Source organism: Monodon monoceros, unplaced genomic scaffold (genome assembly GCF_005190385.1).
Source record: "Monodon monoceros isolate NGI ecotype Baffin Bay Population unplaced genomic scaffold, NGI_Narwhal_1 Super_Scaffold_18, whole genome shotgun sequence".
Classification (NCBI taxonomy): domain Eukaryota; kingdom Metazoa; phylum Chordata; class Mammalia; order Artiodactyla; family Monodontidae; genus Monodon; species Monodon monoceros.
Genome location: NW_021703774.1, coordinates 156414249 through 156437740, shown reverse-complemented (window position 1 = coordinate 156437740; position 23492 = coordinate 156414249). Strand labels below are relative to the sequence as shown.

Sequence of the window (23492 nt, the reverse complement as noted above, 5' to 3'; positions counted from 1 at the left end):
GTGCTATGTGGCTGCTTCCCACTAGCCACCTATTTTACATTTGGTAGTGTATATGTGTCCATGCCACTCTCTCACTTCGTCCCAGCTTACCCTTCCTCTTCCCCGTGTCTTCAAGTCCATAAAACGCAGTAGTTTTTGACAGCAGTCTCCTGAGAGAAAACTCAGGGATGAAATGTGAAAGGATGCCAAGAAGAATTACTATAAGAAGCAGTTGTCACCCACTATGCAGAATACTCACCTGCCATCTGTGTTATAATGCAGTTCCATCACTGCTCCACTGTGTCCCTTCAATGTAGCATAGTTATCGCAGTCACCATAGACATTCCACAACACTGTTAGGGCGACAGGGGTTCTGTGAGCATTACTAGGCAAAAGAAAACTCATTATTGGCCATGGAAAGGGTACTTATGAATTCACTAGAACAACAGTTCTGAAATCATACTCCTTTGGAACACTATTAGTTCTATTAGCTAGATCAATTTTCTTAACATTAAAACAAAAAAATGCAATATTTTCACATTTCATAAAATAAAAACATTTTAGTTAATGGCTATAATTTTTTAAATCTTAAGTGTTTCTCCTGTACTTTTAAAAAGTTGGCACTCACAGCTACTGTCTGCTATGAGTAGAAGCAGACTGCAAAATGATGGTACTTATGGGAAACTCTGGAAGCTGCAACTGACTTGAAGGTCATAGGAGAACGACTTTATACTACATTCACTCATTGCAAATGTACTAAATACCTATGCCAGGTGCTGGAGTAAAATAAGGTAAATGAATAGACACAGTTCCAATCCTTAGGGAGCTTGGTCCAGCACAGAGTGAAGTTTGATGAGTGTTATTAAGGAACACTCTGTACACAATAAGGTAGAGTTATTTTCCTGCTGATAAAACTGTTTCTAGTTTGTTCAATGAAATTAAGCAAATCAGTAGTTCAAGTATGTTCTGCAAAGATCCTTAAGCCTTCCAGAGACTTGGCCACTAGTAAGTTTAAGGAACACAGAACCAGAACACCAGAATCAAAGCAGACATCATCCACCCTGAGGCACAGTTATAAGCAAAGAGCCAAAAGACTCTTCTTGACTAGTAGCTGAGGATCAGGTAGCAGATCCTATTGACGGACAGGTAGATTATCCAAGTGAGTTGCCACGTAAAGGACTCCCTCCTTCCTTTCCAAATGCTAAGATTCTGAGGGAATGGATCAAGAGGAGAGCCTCAATATCTTTGGGAAAAAGTTATCTCTCTCCTCTTTACTCCCATTAGCCTGTTAAGCCTAGATCTCCAGTCTTGCTAAATCAGCTCGATATTTGCCTCCATGAGGACGATGTTCTCAAACTAGAGCGACTCACTTTCCAACTGGTAACGTAATTCCTTCTGTATTTACCACATGGACCCTGAGTTCTACACCCCAAATCATTCAGCATTTTCATGACCCTATTTTAGCATATTAGCCACATAGTTTGTTATGTGACCAACTTAGACTTATACTCTCTATGGCACTGAAGGTTTTAAAAAGTAATCACTATTTGGCAGACAGCAATTACTCCAGATTCAAAAACTATGCCTTACATATCAGTCGGTCAAATCCTGCAGATGCTAAGGTGGATCCATTGGGGTGAAACTTGCAGCAATACACTTCCCCTTCATGTCCTGAGAGAAGCATGATTGGGGCTTGAAGGGAGGAACATCTTGGAGGCCCCTAAACAAAAGAGAGAAGTACAGAGTAGTCACTTCATACAGGCAAAGGAGACTGAAAGGTGGGGGAATGGGGAGTATAAGGAAAAGACAAGGGAAACTGATTGAGTGTATTTCTCCTGATTTAGAGAATGGCAACTCTTCGCACATAACTTATGTCTCCAATTTTATACTCTCCTGCTGAAGTTTCCAGTATCTATCTGTTATACTAACTCTCTTCCTCCCTCACTGTGCTCCCATCCCATACCCAACTTTTATTTAGTTAGTTTTTAAATTCGAGCGCTCAGTTGCCTGCTTGCCTCCTTTCAAGTTTGACCTCATTTCTTAGGCTGAGTGGCCATATTTTTGTCTTATCATTGTCCTACATCATTTTTTAAAAATTAATTAATTATTTATTTTTGGCTGTGTTGGGTCTTCGTTGCTGCGCGCGGGCTTTCTCTAGTTGCCGTGAGCAGGGGCTACTTTTTGTCGCGGTACGCGACTTCTCATTGCAGTGGCTTTTCTCGTTGTGGAGCACGAGCTCTAGGTGCGTGGGCTTCAGTACTTGTGGCATGCAGGCTCAGTAGTTGTGGCTCATGGGCTCTAGAGTGCAGGCTCAGCAGTTGTGGCGCGTGCGCTTAGTTGCTCCGCAGCATGTGGGATCTTCCTGGACCAGGGCTCGAACCTGTGTCCCCTACATTGGCAGGTGGATTCTCAACCACTGCATCACCAGGGAAGCCCTATACCCAACTTTTAACTGTTCAAACACATTAAACTAATTTCTGCCTCAGGATCTTTTACACTTGTTGTTGCCCCTGACAGGAACCCCCTTCCCCTAGATCTTCCTATGTGTGGCTCCTTTCAAATGTTTCCTCTTCAGAAAGTCTTTCCTGGAACATTCAAGCTCAAGCAGCACCCTACCTCCCCTTTGCATTCTATCAACCCTGCTGTATTCTCTCACAGCACCTATCACTATCTGAAATTACCTTCCTTATGTGTTTGTTTACATTTTGTTTCCCCTGGCCTGCCACTAGAAAAGCTCTGTGAGTGCTGGAATCTTACCAGTGTAATTCTACACTGTTTTCCCAGTTTCTAGTTTGATGAATGAATGATTGAACTAAGCTTTCCCAAAACCCTGCAGGGTACAGTTATTAAGCAAAGTAGCTTTGATTATGGTCTTGGACATTAAGCCTAGGCTTGGGCAATTCAAAGAAACCTGGGCTGATATTCTTACTTGTCAGACAGAAGAACAAGTTCACTATTAATAATCCCCAAATCTCTTCAGTTTTCCAGCTTACTCATTTACTCAAAAAATACTACGTGCCAGGCACTGCTCTACGCACTGATAAAACAGGATTGAACAAAATAAACAACGGAGCTTGTGTTCTAGTGGGAAGGAGGGGCAGAAAGGAGGGAGGGAAGGCAGAAACAAGTAAAACATATAGATGGTGGTATGTGCTACGGAGAAAAACAAAGCAGCAATGTGGGCTAGTGAGCACAGGGTATTGCAATTTAAAACAGGCTCGTCAAGAAAGCCTTCACGGAAAAAGTGATACTTGAGCAGAGGTTGGGAGGAGTTGAGTGTGTAAACCATGTGGACATTTGGAAGAAGAGTAAATCCGTAGGGGGAGCAGCAAATGCAAAGGCTTTGTGGCAGGAGCATGGAAGCCAGTGTGCCTGGAGCAGGGTGAGCAATGGAAAATTGGTAGTTCAGAGAGGTCAAGGGAAAGAAGGCAAAAGACTGTCAGGATTTTAGTTCTACTCTGAGTGAAGTGAAAAGCCAGGGAAAGCTTTCAGCAGGGGGTAATACGATCTGATGTTTAGAAGGATTCCTCTGGCTGCTGGATTGAGACTAGACTGAGCATCCGTGAACAGAAACAGGAATACCATTAGGATCCTACAGCAATAATGCCAGATGAGATAATGATGGTTTAGACCAGGAGCTAGTGATGGAGCTGGCAGAAGTAGTAGCAAGTCTGGATATATTCTGAGGACAGTGCCAGCAGGATTTATTGACCAGCTGGTTGAGGAGTTGGGGAGGGGGGGGTACATATATTTCTTCCGCTGAGCCTAACAGGACCGAGGGAGAGGTGTGATCACCACCTCTATCGTACAAGAAATGTAGTTAAGAGCATGGATTCTGAATTTAAAAGCTGTTCCTATCAGTTACTAGATAACTTTGTTTCCCCATCTACAAAATGGGATAAAAGCAATTCCTAACTTTCAGGCAGTTACCAAGATCAATGGAGTTTTCATATACAAAGAAAGCACTTAGTACAAGAGCTCAATGGATGGTAACTATTCCACGGTTGTTACTAATACTAGTGCAGAGAAACAGAGGGAAAAGCAAGTTGCCCCAAGTTCCAAAGCGAGCCAGTATCTTTCATTTCCTTCCTTCCTTCCTTCCCTCATTCATTCATTCATCCATCCACTCTTCCAACTTTCCTGAACGTTTATTCTATGCCGGATCCCTGGAACATTTATGATTCCAAAGCCCCGGCCCCGGTTTTGAGCTCAAGGACCTTAAGCCTAATTCTAACGCCTCCTCACAGGGCGGTCGAGATGCCGAAAACGGGCGTCAAACGGGGAAATATATGGAGCATCGCAGAGTGTTGGCCGCTCTTACAGTGCTTTTCTGCTTTAACTCCAGGGTGAGGGACTCCCGTTCCGTCCCCGCAGTGTGGGGAAAGGGCCGGTGCGGGATCACCAGGTACAGCGCTGAGGAGAGAGGAAGAGCTGAGGGCCGAAGGCCGCCTGCTCCTTTACTCACCGCTTGCAGCAAAGCTCCCGGCGCCGCCTGCTGCTGCCCGGCTCCGGGGCCCGACCCCGCCGCTCCCAAAAGCAATTCATGCCGCGGCCGCTTGACTGGGACCAGCGGCAACTCTGGACCCTTTCGCTTCTGCTGTTCTATCATGGCGGCAGCCGCTCTCCTCAAGCCGCCACTGACCGCGCCGACACCCTCAGGCACCACACGATTGGCTCCAACTTAGTCTTCCCCCGGAACTTCCGGCTTGGAGAAACCAATCAGCTTCCAATACTCCCCTCTGCACCGCCCCCTGGGGACTCTCCTGTTATTGGTCAGTTCTTTCTGCCCTTACGAGAGTACTATTCCAGGATTGGTGAATAGAGCTGGAGTCCCACCTAGGCGCGCTGTGTCCTGTGGGTGGAAGCTCGCTGACTGGGTTTCGGTGTTGCGCGCAATGCTGCAGCGAGGAGACCGGACGCTGACACCGAGTAAGTGTAAGGAAGATCGGGGGTGGGGGCAGTGGAATCTGGAGGCGGCGCCTCGTTATGTGGTCTGAGGCTGGCCCTTCTCAGCTGCAGGTTTGATTGCAAGGGGCAGAGGGGGCCCCCGAGTTCCTAGCTCTTGTGTGTAGTAGCCTGGGTTCCCTTTCTAGGGCTGGAGCAGAGCTTTGGGGTCTCTGCGCCTGCCTGGGGCCCTCGACGACTGACTTTTTCAACAAGAGCCTTTCTTGTCGAGCCCCGTGCCAGGCGCTCCCAGGAAGAGGCCTGTCTCCCAGCCTCCACTAGGGTCCTCTCTGACTGAGGAGGCCGCCTTGTTTCTGCCATGATTCTGCAGCCTTTTTTTTAGCGCCTGCTCAGTGCTCCTGAGAGAGACGGAGATGAAGGAAATGTCCGACTCCCGGCTTCCAGAGCACAGCCTTGTTGAGAAATGCGGATTCATACCTGTGAACTAGGCCTTCTCCTTAATCGTGCAACTGATATTTATTGTGCAAAGCACTGGGGAGACATTGTGAACCAAACATGGTCTCTGACTTTAGGGCTGTTAGTCCGGTGGGGGAAACAGATGCTCACCAATGATCTCACTAAGAAATGCAAAGTAAGTGCTGCCTACGAGAGGAAGCTGGTGTTATGAGTGCCTGGAAAAAGCAGGAAGGTTTCTCTAAGGAAAAGATGCCTGAACTGATACCTGAAGGAACAGTTCTAATTAGTTGGGTGAAGAGAGGAAGGCAGCGTATTCCATACAGAACAGCATGTGCAGAGGTCCTGTGGCAAATGTGAGGAAAGTGACTAACAGGCACAAAGAGGCCAGTGTGGCCAGGACAAAGGGAACAGAGGGGAATGTGGTACAAGATGAAGCTGGAGGTGGGCAGAGGCCAGACTTTGTAGCTTTTGCTTTAAGACTGATGGGAAATCCCTGAGGGTTTTTTTTTTTTTGTGCAGGTGGTGGGGTGGGGGAAGCAGCTTGATCCCTCAGGCCTTAGTAGTGTGAACAGATTGGAGGGGAGATAGATGCAGATAGACCACTTTGGTGAGAGTTGTTGGCAGTGAAGACTGGGGTATTGGTGGAACTGAGAGCTAGATATTTCCTAGACTCCTCTGCACCTGAGATGAGAACTGAATTTGGAAGTGAGAGGAGGAGGAGAGTGAGAGGCATGCCGTTTTGCTGGCAAATACCACAGCAGAGGCAGTGAGTTTCTTAGTCATCCGCTTTTTGGTTTCATGACTTTCTGCAATGATAGCCATGACTTTCTTGATCATGGCAAAGACTGTTGTTTTGTGGGTTAGGAGGTGTTCCTGGGAAGTTCTACCAGTACTTCCTATAGCCCTTGTGGTAATTTTGTAAGTCACATAATACCTGGCAATAAATCCCAGTTTCTGTTTAACCTAGCTGGAATGTGTTCCAATATGTGCAACTGTACTCCATCAGGGTAGGGGTACTGCCAGTTAGGTGAGCTATAAAGACAGAGTTAAAGGGAAGTTAAGCTATTGTTTGAATGATGGACTATGGAATCTAAGCTGGATAGGGAGGAAAGTGAAGAAAAAAAGAGGGCTGATAGATTGGAAGAAAATAGAGGTCAGTATATCAGGATTCTGATGCGGTCAGTCTGCTAGAGGACATCCATTTATCCTTAAAGGCCTACTCAGTTGTCACCTTTTAAACTTCTTGCTTCCCCCAGGCCCTTCTCTTTCTTGTTTTCTTAATACTTTGAACCTAATCACTAGCCCTGATCATGCTGCATTGTAATTGGTCACCATTATCCTTATACGACTAGGAAGCCTTTGATGACAGGGACTGTGTTGAAAAGAATGGTTTAGTGGCAAGTGTGTGTGGCTCTTGGAATGGCCTAAGATTTATCTCTTTCTAGCTATGAATTTTCGACAAGTTACTTCATTCCTGTAAAACAGAGATAGCTATTTTGTAGAGTTGTTTTAAGGATTGAAAGGAGGTTTATGGGGACTTCCCTGGTGGTCCAGCGGTTAAGGCTCTGTGCTGCCAATGCAGGGGGCCTGGGTTCAGTCCCTGGTCAGGGAACTGCATCCCACATGCTGCAACTAAGAGCCCACATGCTGCAACGAAAATGCCGTGTGCTGCAACTAAGACCCGGCACAGCCAAATAAATAAATATTTTTTAAAAAAAGAAAGAAAGGAGGTTTATGAAGTGCCTAGCACAGAGCCTGATATATAAACGTCATTAAAGGTGCTGAACTGATAAAGTAACTAACAATTTAAAATAGAGTAAAATTAAGTACTTCAGTATTTCAGTAGACAGTTACAAATTCCTGTGTGCTCTATACTGTGGAAAGCACTGGAGAGTTGAAGGATATGATGGAGTGCAAGACAAGGGCATGCTTGGAAGAATTTCACAATCCATAAAGGAAAGAAAAAATATTTGTAAATAGGATTTGAATCCCATCTCCATCATTCATAGTTTTGTAATCTTGAACAAGGTAATTTAGCTTCTCCTGTGTCTTAGTTTCTTCATCTGTAAAATACCTTACCAAACAAAACGATAATTGCCTATCTTGTTAGGGAGGTCGAAAGGGAATTAACTTAGTTAAGACAAGTAAAGCTTCTAGGTTAAAGGCAAATAGGGAGCCCTCAAATATTAGCTATTATTATTAGAAGACTTGGAAGGGACCTTAGGGATTGTTGACTGGTCCTGGGGTCCAGTACCAAAATGGCTAACTCTGAGCAGCCCTTGTCAAGACATTTGACCTCCGTTAGCCTCATCTTCAATTAAATAAGAGTAGTGGACTGAATGACCTTAATAATTGCTTTCAGCTTTCACTTTTTATGAGTCCATTTTTGTTTTTCCTTGTTTCTTACTATTTTTCCTCTTTCCTGCCTTTGACCATTTTGTCAACAGATCCATGACCAGAGTGCAAAATGGGAAAAGCATCTGTCTAAGATAGTTACTCTAGAAATTTGATGGGAAGGAGGAGGATTGGGCCACCAGTTTGATATTTGAAAGTCTTCCATCGTTTGACCTGCCCAGCGAATTGTGTGGAACTCAGTTCCTTCTGCTAGATTCTTTAGACCAGAATGCTTTCTTCTTTCTTTACCTGTGTTTGCCACATAGTAAGGTTCTATTCACTCATTCAAGAAAACTTTGAGTACCTACTGTATACAGGCACTGGGAAGACAAAATCAAATGAGAAATGGTCCTTGGTTACATGAATGAATAAATCCAGACCCTGCTCATCCTAGCCTCCAGGAATGATGCCCTTCTAATTACTCCTTACTAGAATCTGTAATTTGGGACCTAGTTAGTGTTAGAACTATATACTACTCTTCAGGGACTTCCCTGGTGGTCCAGTGGTTAAGACTCCTCGCTCCCAATGCAGGGGGTCCAAGTTCAATCCCTGGTCAGGGAACTAGATCCTGCATGCTGCAGCGAAGATCCTGTGTGCCGCACCTAAGACCCGGTGCAGCCAAATAAATTAAAAAAAAAAAAAAAAAAAGAACTACATACTCTTCAAAATTTAGATGTGGATGGTGAATTCTTTCTGAGGCAGTGTGGAATAGTGGCTGAGAATGAAGGCTCTGTCATTATTCTGTCTTTGATGTGTCCCAGTATTTTGACTTATCAATTGATTTGCCTCAATTCTTACACATAACTTAAAAATAAATTAAAATCACTTTAACTCTCAGAGGTCTATCTAATTGGTACTGTTAAGTAACAACAGTAAATCTAAATCTTAAACTTAAAAACAACAACAAAAATCTTGGCCAGATCAGTGAGGTGACATATGAAATGAAGTTTCAAAGGGGCTACATATTATCTTTCCAATTTAATATTATTCTGTGAATTGCTCATTGCTTGAGGGGAAGGAGGAGAGGACGTGGTTATTTTTTTCCCTAATTGCAGGCACATTAAAAAAAGTGAAAAATCACAAAATTATGGAGGTACAGTGCAAATAACACTTCTTGCGGTACGCGGGCCTCTCACTGTTGTGGCCTCTCCCGTTGCGGAGCACAGGCTCGGGACGCGCAGGCTCAGCGGCCATGGCTCACGGGCCCAGCCGCTCCGCGGCATGTGGAATCTTCCCGGACCGGGGCATGAACCCGTGTCCCCTGCATCGGCAGGCGGACTCTCAACCACTGCGCCACCAGGGAAGCCCCAAATAACACTTCTTAATGAATCATTTGAGAGTTAAGTTGCTGACTTAATGCCCCATCACCCATGAATACTTTAGTTTTCCTATAATCATGGACATTCTTCTATATAACCATAATATAACTTCTATAGTCAGGAAATTAACATTGCATAATTACCTCTAATCCTCAGGCCCCGCTCTTCCATGTTTGGGCACTGACTCCCCATTCTGGATTGTCCCAGTGTGCAGACACCCTTATAATCCTGCTTCTCCCCACACTGGGTTGCTCTTTGTAGATTTACTCCTCGCCCAGCATAAGCTCTGATCTCACTCTAGGCTACCATTCCCCTGCCACAGCTCCCATTCCTGTTCCCACGCTATACTTTTCCTTGCTCTGCCCTTTGTTTTGGGAAGGAGGTGGCTAATAAATAACTGGGTCCTTATTGCTTCCCTCCAGATCACAATTGTTTAAAACATTCAAGTAAAATGAAATGCATAAGGAATTTTTTGTTTCTAGAACTATTGCAAGGCAACTTCAAATGGTGTACCTCAATCCTTGTCAATTTACTTGCTCTTTTAAGTCTACAGATGTGGTCCTATTGAACTACACTATATCTGTCTCAATGTTTTATAAACTTTTTAAAAGCAGCAGAACTATTTTTTCCAAATGAAATGTTACATAGAAGCTTAATGGGTAAACCAGATCAAAGCAGAATATGCTGTTAAAAGTAGACCTTCCTCACATAACCTCCCTTCCCCCTTGCTACCATGACCCACCCCAAAGCTGGGAGGCAAGTGGGAATCAGCAATAATCAACCTCTGCCTAATGACTGAGGAGAGGCTCCTAGCTTTGCAACTGCTCTGTGTGGGACCTCCTGTAACTCAGATTTCTTTGGGGTTGTTCTCCCCCACCTTTGGTATGGAGGCTGTCCTCTGGTTGGTTGACCTAGGGCCCTTCTTCTTTGGCCTTCCTGATCCTGTTGTCCCTAGATATTTCAGAACTGACTTTTAAAAATAAACTTGAGTTAACTGAGAAGCTTCTGGATAACCACCGTACCTCCTTAGGTAGGTTTTTTCCTAGGTATTTTATTATTTTTGATGCAATTGTAAATGGAATTGTTTCCTTAATTTCCCTTTCTGGTAGTTCGTTGTTAGTGTATAGAAATGCAACAGATTTTTGTATATTAATTTGTATTTATATTAATTTCGTATCCTTCAACTTTAACAAATTCATTGATGAGCGCTAGCAGTTTTTTGGTGGCATCTTTAGGATTTTCTATGTATAGTATCATGTGATCTGCAAATAGAGACAGTTCTACATCTTCCTTTCCAATTGGGATTCCTTTTGAATAACGACCATAGAACAACCCTAGGTTTCTACAGAATATAATTCAAAAAAATTTTAAAATACCATTTGGGAAGGAGGTGGCTAATAAATAACTGTGTCCCTGGCAACCCTTTACAATTCTGAAATCGTAAGCCTGTTACTGTTGTATAACAGGATTTCTCTCAAAAATGCATGCCAATTTCCTGCTTGAAGAATTGCATAGGGTTTCTCAGGCTACTGTTCTACAAAAGGAGCAAATAGGGGAGCTTTAAACTTAGCTGTTCATACTCTTATCACAGCAAAAATCTGTACGAAATAAGATTGTATTGCTCTTTCTGTGACCTTTGTTTAAAGAAGAACAGTTGATAGACTAAGTTGTTTGAGCTTAATTTAGTTGTCCTAGCTGCCGATGCCTCTATGGATTCTGTACGTCACTAGTGCTCCAAAAATTGGAGGGATAATTAAGGTTTCTTGATAGAGTCATTGGCCTCAGGTTAATAACCTTTGTTCTAGGATATGAGGTGAGGATGCTGGGCAGAGGGAAGGGAAGGACTAGAGGTGAGACTGCATAGCTGGGAAGTGGAAGAGGCAGGATCCAACCAGACTGTGATACTTGGTTTTTGTTTTTGTTTTTTTTTTTTCGGTACGCAGGCTTCTCACCGTTGTGGCCTCTCCTGTTGCGGAGCACAGGCTCCGGACGCGCAGGCTGAGCGGCCATGGCTCACGGGCCCAGCCGCTCCACGGCATGTGGGATCTTCCCGGACCGGGGCACGAACCCGTGTCCCCTGCATCGGCAGGCGGACTCTCAACCACTGCGCCACCAGGGAAGCCCCAGACTGTGATACTTGGATTTAAGCTGTTTGTCAGCCATTTCTCAAGAACGGACAAATCTGCCTTCATTCTATCTGTGTGCTTTTAATAATGTAATAAAACCCACTTCTGGCTGACGTAAACAGAAAAGGGCAAGTTTATTATACAAATACAGGTTGTCTTATGGAACTCAAGGACAAAGATGTTCCTGGGCTTTGGGATGATACTAGAACTAGGGTCTGGAAACTGACGGAATTTTCTTTCATTTCTGTTTTAAGTGAGGCAGTTCAGTTAATGGATGGTTATTGTAAATCAGGAAGACTTTCCAAAAGTAAGACCTGAAGTAATCATCTGAAAGTGTAGGGGTGTGCTCAGGGTTGAGGAGAGAAGGAGGTATTTGCACACGAAAACCCAAGGAAAATAGAGTTTCAGGTCTTATTGATGTTAAGTAATTAGGAGGAAAAAGAGAACTGAGGACTGTAGCATTAACTTTATCTTTATGTAGCAGTGATTTATGCAGCAAGTAAAGGGGCATGGTTAAGAGGCACTAGATTGCTGGTTTCCTCCCTGTTTAAAGCCAGAAGGCTGAGCAAGAGTACCTCTAAGATCCCTTCCAACTTCAAAGCTCTAAGACTTGGTACTCTGGCAGCATCAGCATCACCTGGGAGCTTGTTAGAAACGCCTACGGAATTCCCTAGTGGTCCAGTGGTTAAGAATCTGCCTTCCAATGCAGGGGACTCGGTTTCGATCCCTGGTAGGGGAACTAAGATCCCACATGCCTTGGGACAGCTAAGCCCATGTGCCAGAACTACTGAGCCCACACACCACAACTAGAGAGAAGCCCGCTCACCTCAACGAAAGATCCCACGTGCTGAAATAAATAAATTAATTAAAATAAATAAATAAGTTTTTTAAAAAAAGAAAGAAATGCCCAATCTCAGGCACCACCCTAGACCTACTGAGTTGCAATCTGCATTTTAATATGATTCATAAATAGTTAAATAAGTTTGATGCATCCAGCAATGGATTATTATATAGGCATTAAAAAAAGATGGTTTGTGTATGAATTGCTAAAAAATAATATAAAATGGCTATTAATATTAATTAATGGTTTCATGATTCCATTAAAAAACCTACTTGTACATGTAAAAAAGTCTGAAAGGATATAAACCAAATTGAATTATAGATGATTTTCTTTTCTTCAAATTAATGTGTTATCTGAACTTTTAAAATGAGCATGTGTGATTTTAATTTCATTGGAGAAAAAAGTAAGCTATGCTTTCTTTCTGCTTTGTTTGGCTGCGCCGTGCACGGCTTGTGGGATTTAGTTCCCCGAACAGGGATCGAACCTGCGCCCTTGGCTGTGAGAGCACAGAATCCTAACCAGCAGACCACCAGGGAATTCCCTATGCTCTCTTTTTGAAGTCACTTCAGATTTAACACCTAGAATAGTGGTTAAAAGCGTGGACTCTGATGTCAGCCAGAGTTTGACTCTACCATTTTCTGGCTTTTTGACATAGGCCTAATAAGTTGGCCTCTGGAAGTCTTGGTTTTCTTATGTACATAATATGATAATTAATAGAACCTACATCTTGAGAGTCTTGAGGATCAAATGAGATATTGGATGTCTAGTGCTTAGCACAGTGCCTGGACATAGTAAGTGCTTGATAAATGTTAGCTCTTATTACTATTATTATTCCTTTTTTACAGATCCGTTCACACCCTCCCCCACCAAAAGCCTCCCCTTGGCAAAAGAATAGCAATAATAACAGTAAAAACAAAACAATAGGCTAATGGCCTTGGTAAAGTATCAAATTGAAAAGAAATAAGATCAAGGTTTCCAAAACTCCCCACAGTTATAGTGGACAAAAGAGGTTTGGATAAAAGTACATGGTGGGGACTTCCCTGGTGGCACAGTGGTTAAGAATAACTCACCTGCCAATGCAGGGGACACGGGTTCGAGCCCTGGTCTGGGAAGAACCCACATGCTGCGGAGCAACTAAGCCCGTGCGCCACAACTACTGAGCCCGTGTGCCACAACTACTGAGCCCGTGTGCCACAACTACTGAAGCCCGTGCGCCTAGAGCCCATGCTCTGCAACAAGAGAAGCCACTGCAATGAGAAGCCCCTGTACCGGAAGGAAGAGTGGCCCCTGCTCGCTGCAATTAGAGAAAGCCCGCACACAGCAACGAAGACCCAACGCAGCCAAAAATAAATAAGTAAATAAGTAAATTTAAAAGTACATGGTATTAAATCTAATGGTATTATCCTGTAGGGACAGCCTGTGGATCGGCAGCACATTTTTTTTGTTGTTGCAAATGTTTCTCTGTTACCTGTTCTGTTTCTTTGTGACAGGACACTTGAATTAGCTTTAGCAGAAGAGAAATGGAGGAACCATAGAACATTAAGGATGAATTCAGGAAGACCCGAGACCATGGAGAACTTGCCTGCTCTCTACACTATTTTCCAAGGAGAGGTATATTCTTTTGGCTTTGAAAACTTCCCATTTATATTAAGCGTAGATTGAAGGTGAAAAGCAGCTGGGTTTGGAGCTTCTGTCCACTTGAGAATGTCTTGAACATTACAATTTAAACGGGAAGGGCTAGCAGAACATCTGGCTCCCACATGTACCTCCTCTGAGCTCCAGACTTCTAACTACACACTTGGCATCTTCATTTGGATACCTCACAGCATCTCTAATTTATGCTTTTTTCTTTTTTTTCGGCTGTGCTGCATGGCTTGCAGGAATCTCAGTTCCTCGCCAGGGATTGAACCCAGGCCACAGTAGTGAAAGCCCATAATCCTAACCACAAGGCCATTAGGGAACTCCCTCTAATTTATGTTTTAAACTGTATTTTTGGTTTTCTCACCAAATCTGTTCTTCCGGTCTTTCCCATCTCAGCAAACGAACCCATTATTCATTCAGGTACCCACGCTAGAAATCTGGGCATCATCTTTGATTTCTTCCCTGATTTGATCTTGTTTCCCTCCCTCTCCAGTCCATTATCAAGTACTGTCTTTCTGCCTCCCAAATATGTCTCTGGTGTCTATACTTCTTTATCCCTTTGGCACCCCATTAGTTTAAGTTTTCATCCCTTGCCTGGCCCTCCTGGGCTCCCTACTTCTTTTGTAGTCCACTTCCAATCAGTTTTTCCACGTTGCAGCCAGAATAACACTTGATTGATTGATTGATTGATTGATTGATTTGGCTCCTTGCACAGCTTGTGGGATCTTAGTTCTCTGACCAGGGATTGAACCCAGGCCCTTGGCAGTTAAAGCCCCGAGTCCTAACCAGTGGACCGCCAGGGAATTCCCCAGAATAACATTTTAAAAACAGATTGGACCAAGTTGCTTTCTTGAAGTTCTCCTAGGCTTCTCATTGTACTTGAATGTATCCAAACTTGTTTTCATGACCCTTACCTGACTTGGCTTCTGCTTACTCTGGCAATGTTGTTTAGTTCCACTCTACTCATGCTGTAGCCACTCTGGCCTCCTTATAGCTCCAAACATCTAAGCCTGCTTCCTTCTCAGGACTTCTACACATGCTGTTGTTTCTAACTGTCCCATTTTCTCACCAACTTCTTTTCATCTTTTAGGTCTCAGCCCTAATGTCATCTCCTCAGATCTTTTTCCCACCATAAATAAATAGGCTCATGTTATATTTATTTTGTACTTGTTTAAAGTCTTTCTTTCTCAGAGGACACTAAGCTCCATGAAGACAGAGCCCTGTCTGTTTTGTTTACTGTTGTATATCTCAGTCCCAGGTAGGTGGGTAGAAAATAGTAGGTGCTCAATACACCTTCATAACTGAGTGAATGATCAGTCTTTGAGGGAGGAGACATTGTATTTGTTTAGAGAGCAGAGGCTTTGGAACCAGGCAAAACCTGGATTCCGTCCTAGCTCTTTTACTTACTGTGTGATCCTTGAGATCGTCACTTAATTTCTTTGAGCCTCAGTTTTCTCTTTTGTTAGATGGAGATAAAAACAACTTTCATAGGATTGTGATGATGGTTAAATAAGCTATCATCTATAAAAACACAATGCCTGAGACGTAGTAGGAATTCATTAACGTTATCACCCTTTTTTTAAAAAAATTATTTATTTATTTATTTATTTTTGGCTGTGTTGGGTCTTCGTTGCTGCGTGCAGGCTTTCTCTAGTTGCGGCCAGTGGGGGCTACTCTTCGTTGTGGTGTGCAGGCTTCTCATTGTAGTGGCTTCTCTTGTTGCGGAGCACGGGCTCTAGGCGCGCGGGCTTCAGTAGTTGTGGCACTCGAGCTCAGTAGTTGTGGCTCGCGGGCTCTAGAGCGCAGGCTCAGTAGTTGTGGCACACGGGCTTAGTTGCTCCATGGCATGTGGGATCTTCTGAGACCAGGGATCAAACCCGTGTCCCCTGCATTGGCAGGCGGATTCTTAACCACTGTGCCACCAGGGAAGTCGCCAATCGCCCTTCTCTTGAAGCAAAAGTGAAGCCAAAAAATTGTTTTCAGCGTCTTATGAGTGCCTGTAGTATTTTAACTGTATCATTCTTATGGCATTCATACTTGCTTTATGGTTGACAAAAGTTTTACCACCTAATAACATGAGGCCTTTGAAGACAGACTTTGTGACTGTTGGTTGGTTATAGATAAATGTGGCTCTAGACTTCTGTTAAGTGTATCCCAACTTGTAATGTAATAGACAGGATACAAAGGATGATAACATTCTAACAAATAGCAAACAACTCTGCTCTTCAGAGCCTCTGTCCTCATTCTTTAGGGCCCATAGTATCCCCAGAGATCGGTGAGGTACCAGGGCTTAGAAAATGGAAATGGTAGCTCTGGAGATGAAATTGATTTTTCTGATCATGAAGCCCTCACTTGTCGGGTGTTGCACAAAAGAATGAAGAGCTCTCTGCCCTCCACAAACTGACTCAGATTTCTAGTAAAGTGGCTCCTGATCTATGTCTTTTTCTTACATGAGATGGGGCTTGAATTAGTGTAGGTTTTATATTTTACCATCAAGGATGGATGGGCTAGGGTGATGTTCAGAAAGAAGTTTATAGTTCTAATACTAGAACTATAGTTTTACTATTTCAGGAACACATTTTGAAAAATGCCTAGGAGTGACTGGAATTAGGGAAAGAGAAATTTCATGGTAAATTGGAAACAGGAAACTATTTTTCAGAATGTTCATCCAACAAACACTGAGTGCCTAATATTTAAAAAGAAGAATTTACATTAAAATTCAAAAGAAATTTTGTAGGCCTAATGTATGTTAGCACTTTGACGTTACCTGTCAATTGACTTTCTCCAAAGAAATTGTTAACCCCATTTTATGGATAAGGAAACTTTTTAGAAGTTAAGTAATTGCCCAAATGATTAATAAATGGCAAGTTCTAAATCAGGTTCTCCAAGTCTGCAGCTGGGGTTGTTCAACTGTTCATAAATGCATGGAGGAACCAAAAGACCCATAAGAGAACTCTTTTGACTGAATTGGGGTAGTATAGGAGGAAGGTAGATGGTAAATCTGGTTGTTCCACAGTCATTTGTTTGTACCTCTATCACGACATTTATAGTCTGTCTTGTACTATTGTTACTTGTATATGTGTCTGTCTCCTCCATTAGATTGGGTGTTACTAGAGAGTAGAGACCATGTTTATCTCATGTATCTTGGTAACTTATTCAAATTCATTTAAAAACAGACTGGGCATCTCTCTCTCTCTCTTTTTTTTTTTGTTTTTTGTTTTGGCTGCACCAACTGGCATGCAAGTGGCATGCAGCTTCAGTATTGAAAAGTGAGGTTGTTTTAATTTATAGCGGCAAGGTGATTTGGGCTCCAACTTCCAGGTGCTGCTTTTGAGTTGTTTAGATAATTATGCCCTTAACTAATGATGTTAGACAGTATGAAGCATTTTAGCCCTCTTTCTAGAACCCTGGAGCAAAAGCCAAAGTGCCTTTAGTTGGTCCAGAAAGAAGGGATTTTCTTTTATTGCAGTTAAAAATATTAAGTCTTCTTTATCCATGCGGCCCTGTTTTACAGAGAACAACTCGCTTTGTGAACTTGGATAAGTACTTCATGTCTCTGATCTTCACTTTCCTTATTTGAAAAATGACAGGATTAGATCAGCTAATCTCTAAAGTCCACCTTGCCTTGATTTTAAGTACTAGTATCTGCCTGGTTGTACTGTTTCTTTGGGAATATCTGGTCCCTAACCCAGTGTAGCATATTCATCATTGTAATAAAACAAGAGTTTAGAAATTTTGGTTCTTAACCCATTCTTTTTTTAAATAAATAAATTTATTTATTTATTTATTTTTGTCATTGTTGGGTCTTCATTGCTGCGCGTGGGCTTTCTCTGGTTGAGGCGAGTGGGGGCTACTCTTCGTTGCAGTGCACGGGCTTCTCATTGCTCCTCTTGTTGCGGAGCATGGGCTCTAGGCGCGTGGGCTTCACTAGTTGTGGCTCACGGGCTCTAGAGTGCAGGCTCAGTAGTTATGGCGCATGGGCTTAGTTGCTCCACGGCATGTGGGATCTTCCCAGACCAGGGCTCGAACCCGTGTCCCCCGCATTGGCAGGCAGATTCTTAACCACTGCGCCACCAGGGAAGCCCCCCCTTCTCCTTCTTCCTTCCCCTTGTTTTAGTTATGTTTAAGCCAAAACAGTGATTGCCCAATATGAGATAACTAATTTTAAAGTCACTGGAAAGGACAAAGTTTATATGTGTAAGATTGTATTGAATATTTTATAAATAATAATGAATTTAGTGATAAATATAGTGACAACTTTAATCCCAATCCACAATTGGGGGGTGGGGTGGGCTGGAGGAGAGCAATAGAGGTAGAGGCTGGGATAATGATTTATCTGGCAAGGCTTTTGGGCCTTTTGTTTCTATTACATATTGCATATTACATAGATCCATCAAGCCTCTAACTTCTCCATTTTAGGTCAACTCTGCAAAAGACAACTCTTTTTCTCTCTGATTACATCTTTTCAGGTTCTGTCAGATGTCTGTGTATTGGCTTTTTCTCTAATTGTCTTGATAAAACCCAAGACTCCGGTTTGGAGTGAAGTGGAGCAAGCTGTATGGTCTGGTTGGTTTGAAGTTTAGGAAAAAGAGATGTTCTACATGATCCATTTCAAATTATTAAACTTCTCCATTTGGATTGGAGGCCTCAGTTCCAGATAATATAAAGTGTAACTTTATTACCTAATTTTCTGCTGTTTGTTCCTATGTCTTTTTGAGGGATTTCAGTACATGTGGGATTTGGGCATTCCTAAGTACTGTCATACCATCTGACAAACACACCAATCTCACCAATGTTTTTAATATGATCACACATACCTGTCAGTCTAAACTTCAAAAAACCAAAAAAAAAAAAAGCATTGCAGTACTATTTAACAATAGCCAGGTCATGGAAGCAACCTAAATGTCCATAAACAGAGGAATGGATAAAGAAGATGTGTTACATATATACAATGGAATATTACTCAGCCATAAAAAAGAATGAAATAATGCCATTTTCAGCAATACGGATGGACCTAGAGATTGTCATACTGAGTGAAGTAAGTCAAAGAAAGACAAATACCACATGATATCACTTACATGTGGAATCTAAAAAAAAGCTGCAAATGAACTTATCTATAAAACAGAAATAGAGTTATAGATATAGAAAATAAACTTATAGTTACCGGGGAGCGGGGATAAATTGGAAGACTGGGACTGATGCACACACACTACTATATATAAAGTAGATAATAAGGACTTACTGTGTAGCACAGGGAACTCTACTCAATACTCTGTAATGGCCTATATGGGAAAGGAATCTAAATAAGAGTGGATATATATATATGTATAACAGATTCACTTTGCTGTACACCTGAAAGTGACACAACATTGTAAATCAGCTATACCACAATAAAAAATTTTTTAAAAATTTAAATTGGGGAATTCCCTGACAGTCCAGTGGTTAGGACTCTGCACTCTTACTGCTGAGGGCCCAGACTCAATCCCTGGTCAGGAAACTAAGATCCCACAAGCTGTGCTGTACGACCAAAAAAAAAAAAACTTCAGAAAGAACATAATGTTTGACAGAACATCACTTTTAGGCAGTTTTGCAGCAGACAGAGGCAGTCAGTACCAAGTAGAAATTCAGGGAGACAAGGTTAAATGCTATGGGAGAGAGATTCTTATTTGTGTGACAAAGATTCTTTTTTTTTTTGTCTTTATAGGTTGCTATGGTGACAGACTATGGAGCCTTTATCAAAATCCCAGGCTGTCGGAAGCAAGGTGGGAAACTATAACTTGAAATTCAGTGCTCTCATTTCACTCTCTTTACTGTCACCCCCACCACAGTTTAATTATAGGCTCTACTTTTTTCAGAGAGTAGTTTGTGTTTTTAGTGTAAAGATACGAATACGGACAGTTGATGACAGTTCGTTTTTAGCAAGTCTTAACTCAGAAGAATGGTGCTCTCTGACTTGTGGGGAGGGCTGGGGCATAACCACTTGTGTTCACTTCTAGAACTGACTCTTCCCTAAATTTCACCTGTGATCCTAGGGCGAGTCACTTGACCTCCTTTGGCTTAGGGTTTGGGGGAGGGCAAGCTACTTATTCTCTGAGGCCAACATTGTGAGTTTTCTGGTATATGGCATGTGGAAAGGAAATAGTATTGTAACCAATACAAATATATATAATGCTTTATTTTTCTTCACAATTGATAGGTATCTATTGAACATTTTTGGAGTATCCTTTTCACATCTGTAATCTTATTTGTTTCTCAAAACAATTGTGTTAAGTAGAAAAGGTAGGTTCCACAGACTGGTGGCCTGCTCAGAATGATTGAGCTAGGTCATGGCATGGCCAGGACTAGAACCCAGGCCTCCTGATGCCTAGCCCAGTGGGCTTTCTGCTCTGTTATACTGCTAGTGAATCAAAAGACTCAACTTGCTAATTCCTTGTGCTAAAATAAATGAAAGATTTATTAAAGATTTTAATGTAAAAGATGTAACCATAAGTGTTTTATTAGAAGAAAATAAAGAAGAATATTTGACTATATAAAAGTCAATATAGGGCTTCCCTGGTGGCGCAGTGATTAAGAATCCACCTGCCAATGCAGGAGACACGGGTTCGAGCCCTGATCCGGGAAGATTCCACATGCCGCGGAGCAACTAAGCCTGTGCGCCACAACTACTGAGCCTGTGCTCTACAGCCTTCGAGCCACAGCTACTGAAGCCCACGCATCTAGAGCCCATGCTTCGCAACAAGAGAAGCCACCGCAATGAGAAGCCCACGCACAGCAATGAAGACCCAACGCAGCCAAAAATAAACAAATTTTTTAAAAAAAGTCAATATAGAAGTATATTTGACTATGTAAAAGTCAAAAACATAATTGCAAAAATCATCATATGCAAAGTTAAGTTAGGAAAAAGAATTTTCAGTCCATATCACACAGGACTAATAAAAAAGAGGAAAGTAGGAAAAGGGGCCAAGGATATGAAAGGATAATTCATAGGAGAAAAAAATACCAGTTGAGCAGTAAATATCTTAAAAGATGCTCATTCTCAATATTGATTAAAAATATAATATAAATATAAACTGTGACATATCCATACAATGGAATACGGTTCGTCAGTACAAAGGAATGAGAATGAAGTATTGATACATGTGACAACCTGGATCCGTTTCCAGAAAATTTTGCTGAGTGAAAAAAGCTAATCCCAAAAGTTTACATATGTTATGATTCCATTTATGTAACATTTTTTAACAGCTTTTTTGAGACATAATTCACATACCTACATTTCATCCAAAGTGTACAATTCAGTAGTTTCTAATATATTCTAACATATTCACAGAATTTTGCAACTATCACCACAGTTTGAGAACATTTTCGTCAGAAAAAAGAAACACTGTACCTATTAGCAGTCACTCCAAATTCCCTGTCTCCCTCTCTCCTCTGCCCCCGGCCTTAGACAACCAGCTATCTACTTTTTGTCTTTATGTATTTGCTTATTCTGGACATTTCTTATAAATGGAATCATACAACATGTGGTCTTTTGTGATGGGCGTCTTTCATTCACTTAGCATGTTTTCAAGGTTTACCTGTTTTGTAGCATGTATCAGTACTTCATTCCTTTTATTGCCATTCCAAAATGTGTGGAATCAACAGCCAGTTCTCCGGTTCTCTGATTCTTTGATAGCAAGTGGGCGTCCAAAAATTCAGTTAATTCTGACACTAACTACCCAGAGGTACTATCAGACTCTACAGGTTTAAGGTCTCAGTCTCACAAGACTGCCCTCATTTCAGACACCACTTGCAAGTATCCTGTCCCTGTGTTACGCACACTTCTGTCTGACCTGGCTATGAATTTGAAGGTTCCCACACCACCTTCCCAAGATTGGATAACTTGTTAGAACAACTCACAGAACTCAGGAAAATGCCATACTTAACAGTTACAGTTTATTATAAAAGATACAAATGAACAGCCAGGTGAGGAGGTACATAGGGTAGGGTCCAAAAGGACCGTGAGTGCAAGAACCTCTGTCTCTGTAGAGTTGAAGTTCATCACCTTCATGGTGTGTGGATATACTTGCCAACTCAGAAGCTCTCCAAACCTTATCACTTAAGGGTTTTTGTGGAGACCCCATTACATGGCCATAATTGATTAAATCATTGACCACTGATCTTTTAACTCCATCTCCAGCCCCTCTTCCCTCCCTGGAAGTTGGAATGGGGCTGAAACTTCCAACCTTCTAATCATACAATGATTCCTCTGGTCGTTACCATCTCCCATCTTGAAGCTCTCTAGCGGCTGACCAATAGTCACCTCATTAGCATAAACTTGGGTAAGATTGGAAGGGTCTTGTTATAAATCACTAGATGCTCCTATCAGGAAATTCCGAGAGTTTAGGAGCTCTGTGCCAGGAACCAGGGACAAAGACCAAATACATATTTCTTATTATACCACAGTATCAGTGCTGATATCCTAGTTGTGATAGTTTTGTGATATCCTAGTTTTGCCAAATGTTACCATTGGAGGAAACTGGGTAAAGGGTTCATAAGATCTTTCTGAATTATTTCTTTCAACTACATGTGAATCTAAAATTATTTTTAAAATATTTTTTAAAGTGTTGGCTATTTCCAACAATAGTTCCATTTACTATTGAGATCGTAAATTGTTACATACTTTGGTAATATCTGTTAACGTTTTTAATGTGCTTACTCTTTTGATCCAGCAGTTCTTTAGGGAATATAGTTTGCTTTATGGAATTACATAAATTATGTACATCTATGCAGTGAACTATGCAGATGATAAAAAGAATGATAACTGTATTTTTAAGATACTTTGGTGCTGGTACTGTCTTCCTTTTACCATAAGGGTCAATGGAAAGTTTTTATACAATTCCACCACACCGATACCTGACTGATAGCAGTTGTAAGACACCATTGGTTATAAGAAGCATTCCAATTTCAGAGATGTTAAAGTGAGGGGGAAAAGTGCATCAGTAAAACAGGGTAAGTCTCAATTTACTGAAATGGAAAGGTGTCTAAGCTAACAAAGTGAAAAAGCATGTTGCACAAGAATTTGTATAGCATGACCCTTCCCCCTTTTAAAGCATGTTTACATATGCCTAGTATTTTAAACATTATTGCGTATATTTAGAAGAAAGTCTGGAAGAATAGGCAACAAATTATTAACAGTGGTCACCTCTGGGGAGCTTGGTTTGCTAAGGGAGAGATGTACATGGAAAAGGGACTTTCACTATTTGCAATTCTTTAAAACAAAATTTTTCTTTGACAGAAGTCCAGCAGTTGATTTTGCTAATAAAGCCATACCTCTAGCCTTGGAGACTATGTGCTCTGCTGCAAATTGCATCTTGGTGAATTAGAAATGGCTCACCAGTAGTTTCCAAGCTCGCAATAAGCAATCTGTAATAAAGTTTCTCATTTTACGTTCACTGGGATGTAATGAGGTGTAACTCATCCTCATCCCTATAGGGTATGCACCTCTTTTGATCTGAGGACAGCTTTTCTTGTCAGTGTACTTGCCATAGCTGCCGGTACCTGAAAGTCCCATCCTTACTTGAATATTTATGTGACACTTTGGGGACTGTGTGGCAATTAAAGGCCTGCCATCTTCCAGCAGTTAGTCTTCAACTCACTTGTGTCCATAGCCTGTCAGGTGATGCCTCTGATTGTGACTGCCAGTTTACAAGTCAATCTGTCAGTCTGACAGCTGTGCTAAGACAAGCCTTGGAAGGGGAGCTCAGGGAGCCAAATAATTAGATGGAAACTCTGTGAGTTCTAATGCTGGGCACTTCTGTAGGTTCATTGGGTAACTGGAGCAGTTACAGTGTA

The 23492-nt window shown here is 42.0% G+C and overlaps 2 protein-coding genes across 2 annotated transcripts in view; one reads left to right on the top strand and one right to left on the bottom strand.

The window, feature by feature from the left end:
• The window catches only part of SNRNP40 (small nuclear ribonucleoprotein U5 subunit 40), a 37307-nt gene extending 32692 nt beyond the window's left edge, over positions 1–4615 (bottom strand). The window contains exons 1-3 of the mRNA XM_029229935.1: positions 4445–4615; positions 1570–1699; positions 239–332 (exon numbers count right to left, since the gene is read on the bottom strand). Of these exons, the coding sequence (XP_029085768.1) occupies positions 239–332; positions 1570–1699; positions 4445–4588 (368 nt within the window). The 5' untranslated portion in view covers positions 4589–4615. The remainder of the gene's footprint in view (positions 1–238; positions 333–1569; positions 1700–4444) is intronic.
• A 228-nt stretch (positions 4616–4843) lies between these two features.
• ZCCHC17 (zinc finger CCHC-type containing 17) overlaps positions 4844–23492 on the top strand; it is a 55064-nt gene continuing 36415 nt past the window's right edge. Inside the window, exons 1-3 of the mRNA XM_029229053.1 lie at positions 4844–4908; positions 13511–13631; positions 19366–19423. Of these exons, the coding sequence (XP_029084886.1) occupies positions 13566–13631; positions 19366–19423 (124 nt within the window). The 5' untranslated portion in view covers positions 4844–4908; positions 13511–13565. The remainder of the gene's footprint in view (positions 4909–13510; positions 13632–19365; positions 19424–23492) is intronic.